The sequence below is a fragment of the Mustela nivalis genome, assembly GCF_964662115.1.
Source record: "Mustela nivalis genome assembly, contig: HAP1_SCAFFOLD_232, whole genome shotgun sequence".
NCBI classification, from domain to species: Eukaryota; Metazoa; Chordata; class Mammalia; order Carnivora; family Mustelidae; genus Mustela; species Mustela nivalis.
The window spans coordinates 1,142,874-1,162,968 of NW_028136404.1; the positions used below are offsets into that span (position 1 = coordinate 1,142,874).

The window sequence follows — 20,095 nt, forward strand, 5'->3', positions numbered from 1 at the left end:
TACAGCCACCAGTCTGTACGCATCATTAGACACCCACTGTAGCGGTCAGATGCCAAATTCTGTTGTTTTATTCTTCCTAAGGTCACTACCACCTTAATTTAAGTCCTCATTCTTTAATTTTTCAGTTCACTGTGAACTTCATTAATTGCAAATCTCTACAGTACAGACCTACACCTGGACTCTTGGAGTAGCTTTGCTCAGCCATGTGTCCAGTGATCTCTCTAGGAAACATAGAGCTCAAGTAGCTTGTCTGCCTAGAATTCTTGGTTGCTGCCTGATGGCTGCCTGATTGCCTGAGGAGGTATTGCCTTTTTTCCTTGAACAACCTGGGAGCCCTGGTCAGGGTCTGGCTCTGTCCTACCTACCAGCTCATCTTTGCCACTTCTTACCATGCATCTTTGGGTTAAACTTGTGTTCCTCAGCATGTTCTCTCATGTCCCTGCATTTCCTGAAGACTTTCCACCTCTTAGTTTTACCGGTAAAAGCCACTTTTAGATGTAAGACCCAGCTCATGTAAACTCTTTTGGGAAACCTCTTGATTCCTTTTTTTCTGTGGTCATTGAAGAAGTATGTGTATTTCATTTTATGGTGGAATTTCCTTTTTACATTTTTGCCCCAGATTTAAATTGGAAGCCCACATGGCCAAGGATAATGCCTCTGACAACTGTTAAATCTTCAGAGGCATGGTCCTAATGTGCTACAGCTTTTGGCTCTTAGGTATAATTTTAAAGTGTAATCCATTCTCCCAATCTCTAGTTTTAAAGTGTAATCCATTCTCCCAATCTCTAGTTTTAAAATATTTCCTTTTAAGAATAATGTCCTATATTGGTCAGTTTTTTCTGCAAATAGGGCATGTCTATTAAAAATTTTTAAAGGCACGGAGGGGGGGGCACCTGGCTGGCTCAGTGGGTTGAACCGCTGCCTTCAGTTCAGGTCATGATCTCCGGGTCCTGGGCTCGAGTTCTGCATCGGGCTCTCTGCTCAGCAGGAAGCCTGCTTCCCTCTCTTTCTCTCTCTCTCTCTGCCTGCCTCTCTGCCTACTCTGTCTGTCAAATGAATGAATAAAATCTTAAAAAAAAATTCTTAAAAAAAAAGCACTTGGGGTGCACCTGGGTGGCTCAGTGGGTTCAGCCTCTGCCTTCAGCTCAAGTCATGATCTCAGGCTCCTGGGATCGAGTCCCCACAGCAGGCCCCTGCTCTGCGGGGAGCCTGCTTCCCCATGCCCAGCCCTCTCTCTTTGCCTCTCTGCCTACTTGTGATTGTTGTCTATCAAATAAATAAATAAAATCTTTTTTAAAAAAGCACTTGGAAAATGACTTAGATACACTGCCAATATTTGTTTACTTCCTCTCTTTAGTTTTTCATTTTACTCTTTGTATAGCCCCTCTTTAAAATTTTGTTTGTTTTTATTTAATTTCTTTTCAGTGTAACAGATTTCATTGTTTATGCACCACACCCAGTGCTCCATGCAATACCTGCCCTCCATAATACCCACCACCAGCCTTCCCCAACCTGCCACCACCCCACCCCAGTGCTCCATGCAATACCTGCCCTCCATAATACCCACCACCAGCCTCCCCCAACCTCCCACCGACCCACCCCTTCAAAACCTTCAGATTGTTTTTCAGAGTCCATAGTCTCTCATTGTTCATCTCCCCCTCCAATTTCCCTCAACTCCCTTCTCCTCTCCATCTCCCCATGTCCTCTATGTTACTTGTTATGCTCCACAAATAAGTGAATCCATATGATAATTGACTCTCTCTGCTTGACTTATTTCACTCAGCATAATCTCTTCGTTTTCATGTTGATACAAATGTTGGGTATTCATCCTTTCTGATGGAGGTATAATACTCCGTAGTATGTATGGACCACATCTTCCTTATCCATTCATCCGTTGAAGGGCATCTTGGTTCTTTCCACAGTTTGGCGACCATGGCCATTGCTGCTATTAACATTGGGGTAGAGATGGCCCTTCTTTTCACGACATCTGTGTCTTTGAAGTAAATACCCAGTAGTGCATTCGCAGGGCCACAGAGAAGCTCTATTTTTAATTTCTTGAGGAATCTCCACACTGTTCTCCAAATTGGTTGCACCAACTTGCATCCCGTCCAACAGTGTAAGAGGGTTCCCCTTTCTCCACATCCTCTCCAACTCATGTTGTTTCCTGACTTGCTAATTTTGGCCGTTGTAACTGGTGTAAGGTAGTATCTCAGTGTGGTTTTAATTGGAATCTCCTGATGATGAACATTTTTCATGTGTCTGATAGCCCTTTGTATGTCTTCATTGGAGAAGTGTCTTTTCATGTGTTCTGCCCATTTTTTTTTACATGATTATTTGTGTGTATTGAGTTTGAGAAGCTCTTTATAGATCCTGGATATCAGCCTTTTGTCTGTATAGTCATTTGCAAATATCTTCTCCCATTCTGTGGGTTGCCTTTGTTTTGTTGACTGTTTCCTTTCTTGTGCAGAAGCTTTTGATATTTGACAAGGATTTCTTACATGCAGATATGATTGTGGTTTTTTTTTTGTAAATATTGTAGTCTTTGCCTTTATAAAGAGACCATTTTGGGTTTTTATGATTATTGATAAGATTTGTTTTAAACCTGTCTTGCTATTTGTTCTCTGTTTTTCCCACCCATCCTCTTTCCCCTTTTCTTCTACTGTCTTTGGCTTAGTTGAATTGGTTTTTGTTTTTGTTTTTAAATCCAGTTTTTATCATTTCTTCTTAGCTATAACTCTCTGGTTTTAGTTGTTCATTTAGTATAACTCTTTAGTATGTATCTAAGGTTATCTTCCAGATTTTTTCCCTATCCAGGTGACTCCTGACCAGCTTGGGGATTAGGGATGCCAGCCCCATATAGAGTTGAAATCCCAATATAACTTATGAGTCCCCCAGAACTTACATACTTCCAGCCTACTGTTTACAGGAACACTTACCAATAACATAAGCAGTCAGTTAACGTATTATGTATGCTGTCTATATTTTACAGTGTATAATGTGGTGAATTCAGTTAAAGAAAAGAAAATACGAAGAAAATCATAAGGAAGAGAAATACTGTATGAAAAATACAGTATTTTTCATACCATGTATTTTTTGAAAAGAAATCCACTTGTAATTGAACCCACGTAGTTCAAACCATGTTGTTCAAGGTTCATCTGTAGTTGAAGAGTACAGGTATGTGGCCACTTTCCTGTAACTAGCCTTTCTGCGATAGTGCTATTGTAATCCTCCGTAAAAAAAAAAAAAAAATTTATATAGTCAATTATCTTTTAAAGTGATTGCAAAATATAAAAGAAGAAATCTTTCCTATTTTCCCACATACATACCAGTTCTGGTGCTCTCCATTCCTTTGTGTAGAGCCAGATTTCCATGGGGAATGTTTTCATTCTGCCTGAAGGACCTCCTCTAACATTCTTTTTTTTTTAAGGTTTTATTTATTTACTTGATACAGAGAGAGATCACAAGTTGGCAGAGGGGCAGGCAGAGAGAGAGGGGGAGGCAGGCTCCCTTCTGAGCAGAGAGCCTGATGCAGGACTCGATCCCAGGACCCTGAGATCATGCCCTGAGCCGAAGTCAGGGGTTAACACTCTGAGCCACCCAGGTGCCCCTTCCTGTAACATTCTTATAGTTTGCGTCTGCCAGTGATTCATTCTTCTGTTTATTTCTCAGTTTTTATTTTGCTTTTCTTCTGATAACAGCTTTTTGAGCTATAATGCATATATAGTATGGTTCATCTAGTTAAAATGTGTGGTTCATTGGTGTTGAGTGTATTGGCAGAATTATGAACTGTGGCCTCATTTCATCACCCCCAAAAGGAATCCCCTGGTTTTTCCTTGTCACTGTTCAGGGTGCCCCCAGTCCCAGTGCACACAGCCATCCCCAGTGCTAGGGAACCCCTGATAAACCCTCTCTCTAAAGATTCAGGGTTCTGGGTATTCTGTATAAATGGAATCAGATGACATGTGGTCTCTTGTGACTGGGTCCTTTCACTATCATCATGTTTCTAAGGCTCACCTTGGAAACATGCATGTTGTAGCATGTATCAGTACCTACACCTGTTAATAGCCAGATGATATTCTGTTGTATAGGTAAACCACCTTTTGGCTATGAATGAATAATGCTGCCATGAACGTGAGTGTACACGTTTTTGTATGGATCCATGTTTTAATTTCTCTGGAATTTAGGCTTAGACTCGGAATCACTGGGACAAATGGTAACTCTTTAGCCTTTTGAAGTCTAGGCTTTTTTCCAATGTGGCTGCACCATTTCATATTGCCAACGGTGTATGAGGCTTCCAGTTTCTGTCCTTGTTTTGAAAGACGTTTTCAGTGGGTATAGAATTCTGGGTTCAGTTTATTTCTTTCAGTACCTTAAAGGTGGTGTTCCATTGTTTTCTGGGTTTCATTATTTCAGATGAGTAATCTGCTGCCATCTCCCACCCCCCCTTTTTCCTTGTCTACAAGGTGTGTCTTAGTTACTTCTAAGATTTCTCTTTTTTTTTTTATTTTTTTTAAAGATTTTATTTATTTATTTGACAGAGAGAAATCACAAGTAGATGGAAAGGCAGGCAGAGAGAGAGGTAAGCAGGCTCCCTGCCGAGCAGAGAGCCCGAAGCGGGACTCGATCCCAGGACCCTGAGATCATGACCTGAGCCGAAGGCAGCGGCTTAACCCACTGAGCCACCCAGGCACCCTAAGATTTCTCTTTATCCCTGGCTTTTAGCAGTTTATGATGGTCCTTGGTGTTGTTTTCTACATGTTTCTTGTTCTTAGGGTTTGTTGAGCAGCACTGTGCTTTCTACTTAAAGCCTGTAGTCTGTTGGGAAATAATAAGGAACATTTTTATAAAATGAACTAATGTTCAATCTACATTCCTAATGACTATAGTTGCAGCTGGCCCAGAAGAGCTAGAATTCTTTGAATTGCCCCGGGTACTGTTTTTCCTCCCAAAAAAAATTGCTTTAGAATGGACCTTAGAGATCATTTTATCCAGTCATTACATCCAGGAATCCAGTGAGCTTAAGTGACTGGCCCCAAGTCATGAAACAGGTTAGTAGTAATAGAACCTGGACTAGACTTCTCGACTAGTTTTGTCCTCTTCTGCGAAGTTGTATCACCTTTCTGACAGACCAAGCATTAGGAAGATGATAAGAGGCCTTCCTCTGTACTCTGAAGTATGAGTGCTATTATGCCTTAGATTTTACGGTTTCTTTACATTGAAGATTCAGAACTGTGGTAGACACGTGTGTATTTCATAATGAAATAAGAACTTTCTTCTCAATTCCAGCTCTCATTTTTTCTGTAGAAAGCACTTACGTGAAATACTCCCCGTTACAGTCTGAACTATCTTAGACTTCTAATACTTGGGTGTTGTCATAGGAAGCCCTGTGATTTGGTTTGCACAACTGGGAAATTTGATACAAGGGGATTCAGGGTGTGAATTAGCTTTCTCTTGATTTGACTCCTTTCCTTTGATGATTCTTCTTGGATGATTTTCTTCATAGATAATTGTGGAGGTCCTGTAGTACTTTGGCAGAGGCAGAATGCTTTACATGCTTTTATCCTTTTTGAAGTTTATGAGATTAGCTCTACAAAACATGCATTAGAAATACTGGATTGTCTCGTTATATGGAACATCTGGTTGTCTTGGAGTTGAAGTTTGATCAGTATGGTTATATGAGGCTTTCAGAAGTACATTTAGAAGTACATGATGAGAGTATTTGTTAGAGAAGTTTGAATGGAGTTTGGAAAACTGAAATGTTAAAATATTTTAAAGAAAATACTTAAGAAAAGGATGTTTTTTTTAAAGGTTAGATGTACATATACAGAATAGTCAGACTAATCCTTCTTGGTGTACAGGTGTGTGAATGTTCATGAACTTATTAACCCTGTAATTACAAGCAGTAATAATATTTGCATCATCCCCAAGAGAACCATTTTGTTTTTCATCATCAACAGTGTAGAATTTGTTTGTGCATCCTCAGTATTTGACATATCTGGTTCTTTGTCCTTTTGTAATACCAATATAATAGATTTAATGGTCTATCTTTGTAGTCTTAATTTGCATTGCCTTAATGACTAATGATAAGTGTCTTTTAATGCGTGTTTTTTTTTAAGATTTAATTTATTTAACAGAGATCACAAGTAGCCAGAGATGCAGGCAGAGACAGAGAGGGGGAAACAGTCTCCCCACTGATTGGAGATCCCTAGGTGGGGCTCAATCCCAGAACCCTAGGATCATGACCTGAGCCGAAGGCAGAGGCTTTAATGCACTGAGCCCCCCAGGCACCCCATCCTTTCATGTGTTTTTATGCTAGTCACCCATCTATCTCTGGGGAAATGCCTTCAGATATATTTTTTTCCCATTGCATTTATTACTCAGCTTTCATACAGGTTTTCATATATTCCAAATAACAGTTTATTAGATACATATTTTGCATATTTTCTCTCCTAGTCATTGGCTTTCATTTCCTTCGTGGTGTCTTTCAGTGGGAGAGGGAATTTGAGGAAGGTGGTCAAAAGGCACAAATGCCAAGTTAGAAATAAGTACTAAGGATGGAATGTACAGCATCATGACCATGAGTCTGTTGTATTATGTATAGGAAAGTTGTTAAAGGAGTACATTCTGAGAGTTCTTACCCAAGGAGAACTTTTTTCCTTTTTATTGTATTTAGAGAAGATGATGGCTGTTCCAAACTTGTGGTAATCATTTTATGACATATGTAAATCAAATCTTCATGCTGTTCACCTTAAACTTTTATAGTGGTATGTGTCAATTATTTCTCAAACCTGGGGAAATGCCCTCTTTCAGAAAATGGAGATTTTTAATTTTTTGAAACTCAATATATGTATTTTTTTCTTTTGCAGGTTATGCTTTTTATGTTTTGTTTTTTTGAAGATTTTGCTTATTTGACAGGGATCACAAGCAGGCTGGGAGGCAGGCAGAGAGAGGGGGGGTGTGGGGAAGCAGGCTCCCTGCTAAGCAGAGAGCCCAATGTGGGGCTCCATCCCAGGACCCTGGGATGAGAACCTGAGCTGAGGGCAGAGGCTTTAGCCCACTGAGCCACCCAGGCGCCCCTGCTTTATATGTTTTATCCAAGGAATCTTTGCATAGACATGGTCCTAAAGATTTTCCTTTATTTTTTCTCAGAAGTTTTATAATAACTTTAGTTTTACAATTAGGTATTTAATCCATTCTTATATATGGATAAGAATATGGATTGAGGTTCTTAATTTTTATGTATGGACATCCCACCTTTTTCTGTACCAGTTATTGAAGACTCTCTTTTCTCTAATGAGTTAAATTGGTATCTTTGTTCAAAATCAAATGATCCTATGTATGCGTGTATATGTATCTGAACTTTGTGTTTTTGCCAATACCACACCATCTTTAATTTCTATTAGTAGTCATCATAAATCATGAAATCCAGTAACATCAGTCCCTCAGCTGGGTACTACTTTTTCAGAATTTTAAAAAATTACTTTCTTACTCATTTAGAGTCTATGAGGTCCTCTTTTTTCATCCTCATTTCTGTGAAATTTGGTGAGATTGTGACTGGATTGCATTGACTCTGTAGCTAGCACTGTCCAGTAGCAATAAGAACTTCTTGTAATGAGGGGGATGTTTCCCATCTACACTGTCCAGTATGGCAGTGATGGACAACATGTGACTTGAGCACTTGAAAAGTAATTAGTGAAATTGAGGAAACGAATTCTAAATTTTATGTGATTTTAATTAAGTGCAAATGTAAATAGCCATGTAACTAGCGACTGCTGTGTTGTGAATCAGGTCATTTTGAGGAAAATTGATTTTAACATTAGTAAGTTTTCTCACCTACAAGCATAGTATAGCTCTTACTCAGTTAAGTCTCTGATTTCTCTCATCAGTGTTTCGTATATTGTAGCGTACAGACCTCCTACATATCTTTTTACATTTATGCCTGAATAGTTAATGTGTTTTTATGCTATTAAGTTGTACTTTATGTTTTATTTCCAGTTGTTTGTAATATGTCAATAATATTGTATTTATTTTAGTATTTTCATGTTTCAGGTATGAAAGAACTTTGCACTCCTGGTATAAACTCAATACTTTATTACGTTTTACCCTTTTTATGTATTGCTGGATTCAATTTTATAATTTCTTAAGGAGTTTTGGTTCCATATTCTTGAGACAGCTGGATCCTTCTCTTGTGTTGTCTTTATTTTTGGTGTTCTGATAATGCTGACTTCATAACACTGAGTTGAAAAGGGTGTTCTTTTTGGAAGGAAGAATTGGTGAAGAATTCTTTCTTAAATTTTTGGTGGAAATTCACCAATGTAGTTGTCTTGGTGGGGGTATTCTTTTGGTTTTGTTGTTTTAGTTGTTGAAGTCTTTAAGTACAAATCAGTTATTTTAAATATATATAGGTCTTGTACTTCACCTATTCTTATGTAACCTTTGATAATTGGAGAAATTCTTTGAGACATCTCATCTAAGCTGTCACATACACAAATTGTAAGTTTCCATTGTCCTTTTAATATCTATAAGACTTGTAATGATGTCGTTTTCTTGATTCTTGGTATAATTTGCATCTTCTTTTTTCCTTTGACTTAATGTAGTTTTCCGTTTTTGAAACCTTTGGAAAGACAATCTTTTAAACTAATAGAAAAAGACGGAAGTAATACTCATTCCCTAAATTTAAGAAATGTTAACTCTTTTTGTGAATTTGATTTGGATAGTTTTTTTTAATTAAGATTTTATTTATTTATTTGCCAGAGAGAGAGAGAGAGAGCGAGCACAGGCAGGCAGAGTGGCAGCAGAGGCAGAGGGAGAAGCACGCTCCCCACCGAGCAAGGCGACTGATGTGGGACTCGATCCCAGGACACTGGGATCATGACCTGAGCCAAAGGCAGCTGCTTAACCAACTGAGCCACCCAGGCATCCCTGATTTGGATAGTTTTGATTAAAATATTCAAACACTGAACAATTTGCAGGAATTGAAACAGTGAGCATGTCTTCTTTTTCTCCCTCAGTGCCTTTCCGAACCACCGTTACTGAAGGAGATCTATATCATTCCTTTGCATATTTCTGTATTTTTTGGTACATATTTGTATGAATTCATCATCTGTATAAACCTTTTTTCTAGTTGGAAAATCTGTCTAAATGGTGTACTTCACGTATCTTTTTGCACCTTGGGTTTTTTGTTTTTGTTGTTGTTGTTTGACTTAGCTTTGTGTGACATATAACCATGTTGATACTGGATCTAGCATGCATAAACAGAGTTCCAATTTTCTTGTAGGATACCAACAGTTTGGGGTTATCAGGTTTCAGGTCTAGAAAAGAGAGTGGAAAATGGGAGGGTCGTAAATGGTGTTCGAATCTTTTACTGTACATTTTCCTTATCCAGAAGTATAAACTTCTTTTCGTATGTTTGTTAGCTGTTTGAAATTCTTCTGTTTGTTAACTGTGTTAGAATGTTAAGAAAGTATAATCTTCTGGACATTGTTTCCAGAGTTATAATTTGAACGTTGGTGTTCCTTTCATTTAGTGCCTTTATACACTTTTCTTATGTTTTCTGTCCTTTGTCTTGTTACCTGTAATTTCAGGGTGCAAAAGGAGCAGATTTTCTTTCTTTTATAAGTTTCAGGTAATGTAAGGATGTTACAGTTTTCACATGGCTCCTTTACTGTTGCTTGTTACTTTGAAATGGGAAGGAATGCTTCTCCACCTTTACTCTCTGCCTTTCTTTTTCTGGCAGCATCCATTGCATGTGAAGTCTTGCTGGGTGCCATCAGTAGGTCACCAGGTGGAAAGGGGAGAGCTTTGCATGCTCTATGTGGAGTTAAGAGACAAATCGGGCTCCCAAAAGATTTCCACTAACCAGATATCCTATCAGATGGGAGTTGAAGGTGTCAAGGTGCTAAGAACCTAGGTTGGTGATTTGAACTGACTTGGTAAACTTGAAATTAATAATAAAGTGTATGCCTTTGTGTGTGTCCTACAATCTCGAAGGCATGGCTGCATCTGTGCCATACCTTTCTGATTGAAGAGATTGTTCCAGGGTTTTTGGTTAAAAATTTAAATCCACCTCTAGAGATTGTTTTTTGCAGCTTGATGTAGAAGATTTCAGTGCTGAATTTCTTTCCTGTGTTTGTTCTCTGGTGTTTAAGAATCAGTAGCTAATGGTTGTTTGAAATCACTTTTCTTTGGACTGCTGTGTGGAGGGTTTATACCTCATAAAAAAGATTTATATATTGCAAGACTTCAGACGTGATGCAGCCTCAGAATATGTGAGCTACCGGTATTCTGTAGAGGTAGCAGTACAAATATGCTATGTTGAAATTTTTTTAACTTTAAAAAACCCGTGGCACATGGACCGGGGACCTGGGGGGTAAGGACAGCAGTCCTGGCTTCAGAGTCCCTCTGTTCTCTTGGGGCGGCCTGGGAGGAGGCTGGGGGGTACGCTCTCCCGGCAGCAGAACTGGCTGCTTCTGATCGTGGGACCTCGTCAGGTCCTCCTCCAGGTACTTACCTGTTCCCCGTGCAGCAGGGACAGGGGCCCAGCAGGAGGCTGGGGGGGGGGTGAGGCCATAGGTACGCAGGTACAGCCACAGGCAGGAAAGGGCAGGGATGCCTGAGCCAGTGGTGTTACCAGGGGAGTGCTGGGTGGGAAGTGAGTGCCAGGTGGGTTACTGATTGGGGCTGCCTTTGGGGTTCACTTTATCATCCCCCCATTTACTTCCTTGGTAGCCTGGTTCTGCTGTGGGCCGTACCCCCTCCGCCTGGCAGGCAACGGCTTGGCCATTCTGGAAACCTAAACTGACTTTTGTGCTATATGTCAGCCCCTCCCTGAGCCTCCATGTCCCCACCTGTGAAATGAGGAAAACAAGATGAACCTTGCTGTTTTGCCTTAGAGACCAGGAATAATTTGTGGTGGCAACTTTGCGTGGAGCCAGGTGCACAGAAACCAGTGGTCCTGGGGCACCAGAGGGGCTGGGAGCCCTGGAGGTGGCCAGGGCTCTGATACCCAGGACTCTCTGCTCCCTGGGACTCTCTGGGGTTTATGTCAGTGCTCATCAGTGTCCTCCCCTTGGAACCCCTGGGGCTGGCCTGTCGCGGTGCCCCGTGCCCACACTGAGCCCCTGCAGGCAACAATCTCGGGGAGCCCCCAGGTAGGCCTCCCAGCAAGATTCAGGCCCTGCGGCCTACAGGGCCGGACTTCTCCTGGCTCCAGTGGGCACACCTGGGCTGTGTAGATGTGATGCTGCCCTCTGGGACTGGCCCATGTCCCTGACCCATGGAGCAGTCCATCTGTTCCCGCAGTCTCTGAATCACAGCGTGGACACATGTGTCCCTCCTCCACGGCAGGCCGGCGGCTCTCGGTCACTACCTGCCGGGGGGGCACTCTGTGCTCGGCATCCAGGTCGTCTTCCAACACGCTGTGCGGCCCGTCCTTCTCCACGCAGTCCCCAAAAGCCCGCAGCACAATGCGCAGCTGCCGGTCCAGCGCCTCCAGGTGCGGCCGGTACAGGACGGGGGCCACGCGGTCCTTGCGCAGGGACTCTGCCATCAGCAGGCTCAGCCGGTACTCCTCCTTGGCCAGGAGCTGCAGCCGAAGGTAGGTGGACTTCCGGACCCTGCCGGGGAGAGACAGGTCAGGCCCCAGCCTCTGAGGCCTGGGCACAGGGGACACCGGCACCAAGCCAGGGGCAGTCCCAGGCGGGTCCCTGCCTCCCGGAGGCGCTGCAGTAAGGGTCCTGCCTGGCAGAGCAGGTGGCCACGGGAGGCCTGGCAGTGCCCACAGGGACCCGACACTCCAGGCAGACGCAGGGCGGGGAGGATGGCCCATGCATCCGGGAGACTGAGCCCAGCTCAGCCCCACACACCTTCCCCGGGCAGGGAGCTCCTGGTTCTGCCCCATGGCTTGGTTCCCCACCCGAAAGGGAAGAGGTATGAGGGGGGAGCCCCAAAGAGGGTGGCAGCGAGGGGCACAGAGTGCTGGGGGGGCAGGACGCCAGTCTGAGCCCTAGTGTCTTCATCTGTGATGGGGGCCATCACGGCTGGCCTGAGACATGCGCCGGGAGGGGCTCCCCACAACTCGGGCTCCGGGTGCCGGGCTGCATGCTGCCAGGCTGTGGGAGTGAGGCTGGGGGCCTCTGCCCAATCTGTGCCTGGACTGAGGGCTCCCTGGGGGGCGGGGGGACGCAGAGTGGGGCGCCATACCTGCAGCACTGCTGTAAAGGCACCAGAATGGACAGCTCATCATGGGAATACTTCCCAAACCTGCCGAGGAAGCACAGAATTGTTGGGGACACGACACACAGGACACCTGTGTACAGAGCCTGCAACAGGGCACTCCATGGGGGACCCCAGCCCTGCAGTGGGCAGCGCCCTGTGTGCCCTACTGGAGAGCCACAGCCATGGAGATGGGGCAGTGTGTCCCCAAGACACTGCTGTCCCCCAAGTCCCAGCTTTGTGTCCACAACGCCCCAGCTAACTGTCCCCATTACCCAGGACTGTGCCCCAGCCCACTGGCTGAGTGTCCCCAGCACCCCCAGTGGACTGTCCTCAGCACTGTGTCCCTAGCACCCCCAGGTGAGTGTCCCAGCACACTGGGTGAGTGTCCCCAGTGCTCTCAGTTGAGTGTCCCCAGCACTGTGTCCCCAGCGCCTCTGGCTGTCTGCACCACCCCAGCACTGTGTCCCCAGCAACATCGGCTGAGTGTCCCCATCACAGTTGCCTATCACCAGCACCCCCTGCTGACTATCCCTAGCATCCCTGCTGAGTGTCCCCAACACCCTTGCCTATCACCAGCACCCCAGCACTGTGTCCCTAGCACCCCCAGCTGACTTTCCCCATCACCCTGGCTGAGTGTCCCAGCACCCTCGGTTGCCTGTCCCCCACCCCGGCTCTGTAACTAGCACCCCTGGCTGAGTGTCCCCAGCACCCGTTGGCTGTCACCAGCACTGTGTTCTCAGCTCCCACAGCTGTCACAAACACCCCCTGCACTGTATACCCCAGCACCCCAACTTAGTGTCCCAGTACCCCTGGCACTGTGCCCCAGCACCCCCGACACTGTGCCCCAGCACTCCCGACACTGTGCCCCAGCACTCCTGGCTGAGTGCCCCCATCACCATCCAGCGGAGTATCCCCAGCACTGTGTCCCTAGCACCCCCGGCTGAGTGTCCCCAGCACCCCCGGCCTAGTGCCCCCAACATCCCAGCACTGTGTCCCCAGCGCCCCCAGCTGGCCGACCCCAGCACCTCTGGCTGACTCTCCCCAGTGCCCCCGACTGTCTCCACCACTCCAGCACTGTGTCCCGCACCCCTGGCTGACTGTCCCTACTATCCCTGGCTGAGTGTTCCCAGCTTCCCTGGCTGACTTTCCCCAGTGACCCTGGCTGAGTGTCCCCAGGATCCCAGCACTGCATCCCCAGCACCCCCAGCTGTCTCTACCACCCCGCCCATGACCCCAGCACCCACAGCTGAGTGTCCTCACCCACAGCTGACTGCATCACCCCAGCACGTGTCCTCAGTGCCCCTGCCCGACTGTCCCCAGTGCCACAGGCTGAGTGGCCCCAGCACCCCCAGCTGACTGTCTCTAGCACCCCGGCTAAGTGTCCCCAGTACCCCAGAACTATATGCCCAGCACCCTTGGCTGACTGTCCCCAGCACTTTGACCCCAGTGTCCCCAGCTGACTGTCCCCAGAACCCAGCACTAGATCCCCAGCACCCCTGGCTGACTCCCCAGCGCCCCCAGCTGAGTATTCCCAGGATCCCAGCACTGTATCCCCAGCGCCCCGGCTATCTCCACCACCCTAGCACTGTGTCCTGTGTCCCCTGCACCCCTGGCTGACTGCCTGTATTACCCCAGCACCGTGTCCTCAGTGCCCCTGGCTGATGGCCCCAGTACCCACAACTGACTGTTCCTAGCACCCCTGGCTGAGTGTCCCCAGTACCCCAGAACTATATGCCCAGCATCCTGGGCTGACTGTTCCCAGCCCACCAGCACTTTGACGCCAGTGCCTCCAGCTGACTGTCCCCAGTACCAAGTACTAGGTCCCCAGTGCCCTCAGCTGACCGTCACCAGCACTGTGTTCCCAGCGCCCACAGCTGACTCTCCCCAGCAGCCCTGGCACCGTGCCCCAGCTTTCCCGGCTGAGTGTCCCCCACACCCCCAGCTGACTCCCCAGCACCCTGGCGTTGCGTCCCCAATGCCCATGGCTGATTGTCCCAAGCGCCCCCTTGTGGAGTGTCCCTAGCACTGTGTCCCCAGCACCCCTGGCTGACTCCAGCACCTCAGCACTGTGCCCCAGCATTCCTGAGTGTCCCCAGCATGCTGGCACTTTTCCCCCACCATCCTGGCATTGTGCCCCATATCCCCTGGCTGAGTGTCCCCAGCACCCAGCCTTGTGCCCATCACCCTCAGCTCACTGTCCCTAGCACCCCAGCACTGTGTCCCCAGCACAGCCAGCTGTCACCAACACCCCCGGCTGAGTGTCCCCAACATCACAGCATTGTGTCCCCGGTGTGGGACTAAGTGTCCCAGCACCCCCGGCACTGTAACCTAGCACCCCAGCTGAGTGTCCCCACACCCCCCAGTGGAGTGTCCCTAGCACTATGACCCCAGCACCCCAGCTGGGTGTCCCTAGGACACCTGACTGTGCCGAGCACCCCTGGGTTAGGGTCCCAACACACCCAGCACTGTGTCCCTAGTGCCCCCAGCTGAGTGACCCCAACTATAACCTGGCACTATAACCTAGCACCTGGCTGAGTGCTCCTCGCAGGAACTTAGCCAGCACTGTGGCTAAGTGTCCCAACACCCCCAATACTATGCCCAGCACCCCCAGCTGAGTATCCCCAGTACAACAGGCACTGTGCCCCAGCACCCTGGCACTGTAACCCAGCACGTCTGGCTGAGTGTCCCCAGCACTGTGTTCCCAGAACCCACAGATGACTGTCCCCATCACCCTGACACGGTCTCTCCAGCACCCCTGGCTGAGTGTCCCCAGCACCTTAGCAATATGTCCTCAGTGCCCCTGGCTGTCTGTCCCCAGCACCCAGCCCTGTGTCTCCAGCACCCCAGCTGAGTCCCCAGAATCCCAGCACTGTGTCCCCAGTGCCACTGGCTGACCTCAGCACCCAGCACTGTGTCCTAGGGTCCCCGGCTGACTATCCCCAGTACTTCTGGCACTTGCCCCAGCATCCTGGCACTGTGTCCCTAGCACCCCCAACTGATTCTCCCTAGCACACCTGGCTGAGTGTCCCCAACAACCCAACACTGTCCCCAGCACCACCGGCTGAGTGTCCACCTGGCACTGTGCCCCAGCAGCCCCTGGCTGACTGGCACCAGTACGGTGTTCCCAGCTCCCATAGCTGACTGTCCCCAGCACCCCTGGGTGAGTGCCCCCAGTATGCCCAGTGGAGTGTCCCCAGCACTGTGTCCCCAGTGCCCCTGGCACTGTGCCCCAGCACTTTGGATTGACTGTCCCCAGACCCCTGGCTGAGTGGCCCCAGCACCCCTGGATGACTGCCCCTAGCACCCCTACTGAGTGTCCCTAGTACCCAAGAACTATATCCCTAGTGCCCCCTGCTGACTGTCCCCAGCACCTCCAGCTATCACCAGCAATGTGTTCCCAGCTCCCACAACTGACTGTCCCTAGCACTGTGTCCCCAGTACCCCTGGTTGACTGTGCCCATCACCCCGGCACTGTGCCCCAGGATCCCTGGCTGAGTGTCCCTAGCACCCCAGCACTGTATCCCCAACACCTCTGGCTGATTGTCCCAAGAACCTCTGGCTTAGTGTCCCCAACATCCCAGCACCATGTCCACAGTGCCCCTGGCTGACTCTCCTCATCACCCCAGCACTGTGTTCCAGCATCCCCAGCTGAGTGTCCCCAGCACCCCAGAACTGTGCCCCAGTACCCCTGGCTGAATGTCCCCAGCATCCCAGCACTGAGTTCCCAGTACCCCTGGCTGACTATCCCCATCACCCCGGCACTGTGCCCCAGCATCCCCGGCTGAGTGTCTCCAGCACTCCGGCTGGCTCTCCCTAGCACACCAACACTAGATCCCCAGCACCCCCGGCTGTCACCAGCACTCCGGCACTGTGTCCCTAGCACCTGGGCTCTGTGGTCTTGTCTTTGCTGTGCCCAGCACCAGACACAGGCCCTGGGATGAGGCATGTCCCTGAAAGTACCCTAGTGTTCTGGCTGCTGTACTGGGGTCTGAGACAGGCTAAGCAGAGAAGGTGCCCCCAGAGTCTGGCCATGGTACTGTCCTTGGCAGTTGGGTGTCCGCAGCCCCCACATCCAACTCCAGGTGCCAGGTGCCAACTTGTCCTAGCACCAGCACTAGTAATCATTTGGGAAAGGCAGGTCCCTGTACCCACATCCACCCAGCAGATGGCTCTCTTCGGTGGCCCAGGACAGCCCAGGGCCCAGCATGCAGTGGCCACAGGCCCTCTTTGTGGGGTAGGGAGGGCCACATGTCCCAGTTAGCCAATCCCATGTGACTATGTGATGGGCAAAGTGCTCCTCACGGCCTTTCTGGGCAAGCAGCCTCTCTGGGCCTCAGTTTCTCCTGGGCAACATGAGAACATCGCAGGACTCAGCACACAGGGGTGACCCTGGGGACCAGGAGGAGTAACACTACCAATGCTTCCTGCCGTCAGGAGCTGGAGACCCAGGGCCAGCACCCTGCATCACACACACAGCATCTGTGGGGGACGGCCACCATCCCCCACTCAGAGCCTGGTCCTCCTGGGTCTGGAGGAGTAAGAACGCGGCTCACCCTCTTCCATTGTCCAAATGGATAATAATCGTCTCGTTCCCAAACTTCTCAAAAGTCTCATAGTGATGGCGGTCCATGTTTCCTGTGGAGAGAAGCAAGCTGAAAACTCAGGAGCCGACTCTCTACCTCTGAGCCTAGAGCCCAAGGGACAGAGCAAAGCAGGAGCTTGACCCCTGCTGGGTCACACACAGGGTGGGCGCTCCTGGTGGAAGCCCGGGCTGCTGACTTACCCATGAGGAAGTCAAAAATGGTCATGTCCATGATGTCCAGAACACGGTGGCTGCTGTCATAGAGGGGCGTCTGCTTCACCTCCTCACAGTAGTCGGGGTCCACTTCCCACCTGTGGGGGAGCCCATGTGAGAAGGTCAGTTTCCTCCTCTGGGTGGAGAGGGAGGCCCAGACCAGCTCAGCACAGCGGGATTATTGCAGTGAGGACTTGGGGTGGAGAGAGGTGATAAACTCCCAACCCCCTGCTCCTGTTAATGCAGCCTCTGCTGGCAGCTCTGCAGAGCTGCCAGCAGAGGCTGCATTAACAGGAGCAGAGCTGCCAGCTGAGGCTGCATTAAGATCACCACAGAGCAGAGCTGCCAGCTGAGGCTGCATTAACAGGAGCAGGGGGTTGGGAGGTGATCAAGCCATGTCTGGAGGCTGCTGTTTGCTCCAGATGCCAGGGTTCTGGAGGGTTAGGACCTGGACACCGCACCCCAGAGACCCCTTCACAGCCATGTCTTCAGGGACAAGAAAGGCACGGAGCGAATGCAGAGTTCCAGTCCTGAGAGGCTGTGTTTCCAGCCTGCACTGGGCCGGTGGCACCACGTGGGGGATGCGTCTGGTTCCCAGAATGAGGCCGCCCTTCCTGCCTTCTATGCATGAGGGGCGGTGTTGCCCACTGGGGGCAGGCAGAGTTGCGTGTGCCCCCCTTTCCTGATACTCCCTCCAGCCCGAGGCTGGCAGCAGGCCCGAGGCCCGTCTGAGCACAGTGGGCAGAAGCCTCTGAGACCCCCGCGATGCCAGCAGAAGGATGCGGCCCCGCATGGCAGGGCCTGCCTGACACTCACTCTGCTTTCTTCCGCTTGTGGTACAAGCGCCTCCAGGGGTTCCGCCACGTCTTCCTCTTGGCCAGGGACAGGTCAGGCAGGAAGGCCGCCAGTGAGCCCTCAATCTGGTCCGGCTTCCCGCACAGGGCGTGTTCTGTGGAGCAGTAGTAGGAGCACTCCCCGTAGAAGCAGATGTTGTTGGCTGGGGACACAGAGGCACACAGGTGAGGGGGGCAATGCCCTATTGCCAGCCCTGTCTACAGTCTGTCCCATGAGGCACGTCTACGCTGTCTGTCCTACAACCCCCTGTCTACACCATCTGCCCCACGGGCCCCCATCCACAGTATCCGTCCAACAGGCCAGGCCCCTGTCTACACCGTCTGCCCAATGGGTCCCCATCCACACCATCCATCTGACAGGCTGGGCCACAGTCCACACTGTCTGTCCCAGAGGTCCCCATCTACACCGTCCATCCTGGGCTAGACCGCCATCCACACCATCTGTCCCATAGGCCCCTGTTTGCCCCACTGGCCACATTCATGCCATCTGTCCCATGGGCCCCCGTCCACACCATCTGTCCCACAGGCATCGGTCCCACAGGCCCCCGTCCACACTGTCCATCCTACGGGCCATGTCCACACCATCCGTCCCACGGGCCCCCCCATCCATCCTGGGCTGGGCCCCTGTCCACACCGTTGGTCCTACAGGTCCCCGTCCGCACCATCCATCCTGGGCCATACACCTGTCCACACTGTCCGTCCCATGGTCCCCCTCCATACCATTTGTCCACAGGCCCCTGTCTACACAGTCCATTCGGGGCCGAACTCCCATCCCATCCATACTATCCATCCTAGGCTAGACCTCCTCCCTCCATACCGTCTGTCCCACAGTCCACACCGTCTGTCCCATGGGCCACATTCAACCATCTGCCCCACAGGCCTCCCTCCACACCACCCATCCGGGCTAGACCCCCCTCAACACAATCGGTCCCACGGGCCCCCGTCCACACTGTCTGCCTGACAGACTGGGCCTGTCCACTGTCTGCCTGGACAGGCTGGGCCCCCATCCACAGCGTTTGCCCCACAGGCCCCCATTCACACCATCTGTGCAATGGGCCCCCATCCACACCGTCCATCTGATGGTTCCCGGTCTACACTGTCTGTCCACGGGCCTCTATCCACACCATCCACACTGGGTTGGACCCTCATCCACACCATCCATCTGATGGTTCCCGGTCTACACTGTCTGTCCACGGGCCTCTATCAACACCATCCACGCTGAGTTGGACCCTCATCCACACCGTCTGCCCAATGGCCTGGGCCCCCATCCACACCATCTGCCTAATGGGGTGAGCTCCTGTCTACACCATCCATCCAAAGGGCTGGGCCTCCATTCACACGATCTACCTGATGGGCCCTTGTCCACACCATCCATCTGATAGGCCAGGCCCCGACCACGTCATCTGTCTGACGGGCCCCTGTCCACACTGTCCACCCAATGGGCTGGGCCCCTGTCTGCACTGTCTGTCCGATAAGCCCCTGTCCACACCATCCACCCAATGGGCCAGGCCCAGTCCACACTGTCCACCTGACCAGCCAGGCTCCCTGACTTTCTCCCACTGGATCTCACAAATCAGTGCTGCCTGTGGTACGAACGCTAAGGCCCACAGAGGGGCGCTGACCTGCCCAAGGCCACACAACTGGGGGAGCTGGCACTAGGATCTCAGACTGACACCTACCGAAATTCTAGAGTCCATGCTCAGTGGCTTAAAAGAGGCATTCTCCCCATGAAAAAAGTATAACGCTCTTGGCGGGAGAGAACGCTTGCCAGTCTGCGCTCTGACAAGGGTCTAGCACGCAGCCCACATGAAGAACTCCTACGACCCACTAAGATAAATAGACCCACTCGTAAATGGGCCAAGGAGTTCTGCAGATTTTCCCCTAAAGAAACTACAGAAACAGCCAACACGGACATGACCCCACCTTGGTCATTAGGGGAGTGCCGCGGGGACCACGGTGAGACCCCGTTTCCTACACCCCCAGCCAGTTTCAGTCGGGAGAACAGACACTAAAGGGTATTGCTGAGGGCATGGGGACACGGGAGCTGCTTCAGTACCACTGGGCTGGACACGGTGTGGCTGCTGTGGAAGCCAGGCTGGTGGCCTGTCTGAAAGCTAGTGTGGAAGGACCCATGACAGAGCAATGCTACCCTCGAGGGAAGCGAGCATGCGTGCATGCAGCACCCGGCACCAAGGGCCCGTGGGAACAGAGCTGCGGGGCCCCCCGCTGT

General features: G+C 50.0%; 1 protein-coding gene across 1 annotated transcript in view; it reads right to left on the reverse strand.

Annotated features, from left to right (window-relative positions):
- LOC309857025 (extracellular serine/threonine protein kinase FAM20C-like) overlaps positions 1-20,095 on the reverse strand; it is a gene marked incomplete at its 3' end in the record, with an annotated part of 65,611 nt that overhangs the window by 17,194 nt on the left and 28,322 nt on the right. Inside the window, exons 6-11 of the mRNA XM_082749925.1 lie at positions 17,828-18,008; positions 17,000-17,109; positions 16,770-16,851; positions 12,202-12,261; positions 11,274-11,615; positions 10,511-10,549 (exon numbers count right to left, since the gene is read on the reverse strand). Coding sequence (XP_082606051.1) covers positions 10,511-10,549; positions 11,274-11,615; positions 12,202-12,261; positions 16,770-16,851; positions 17,000-17,109; positions 17,828-18,008 — 814 coding nt within the window. The remainder of the gene's footprint in view (positions 1-10,510; positions 10,550-11,273; positions 11,616-12,201; positions 12,262-16,769; positions 16,852-16,999; positions 17,110-17,827; positions 18,009-20,095) is intronic.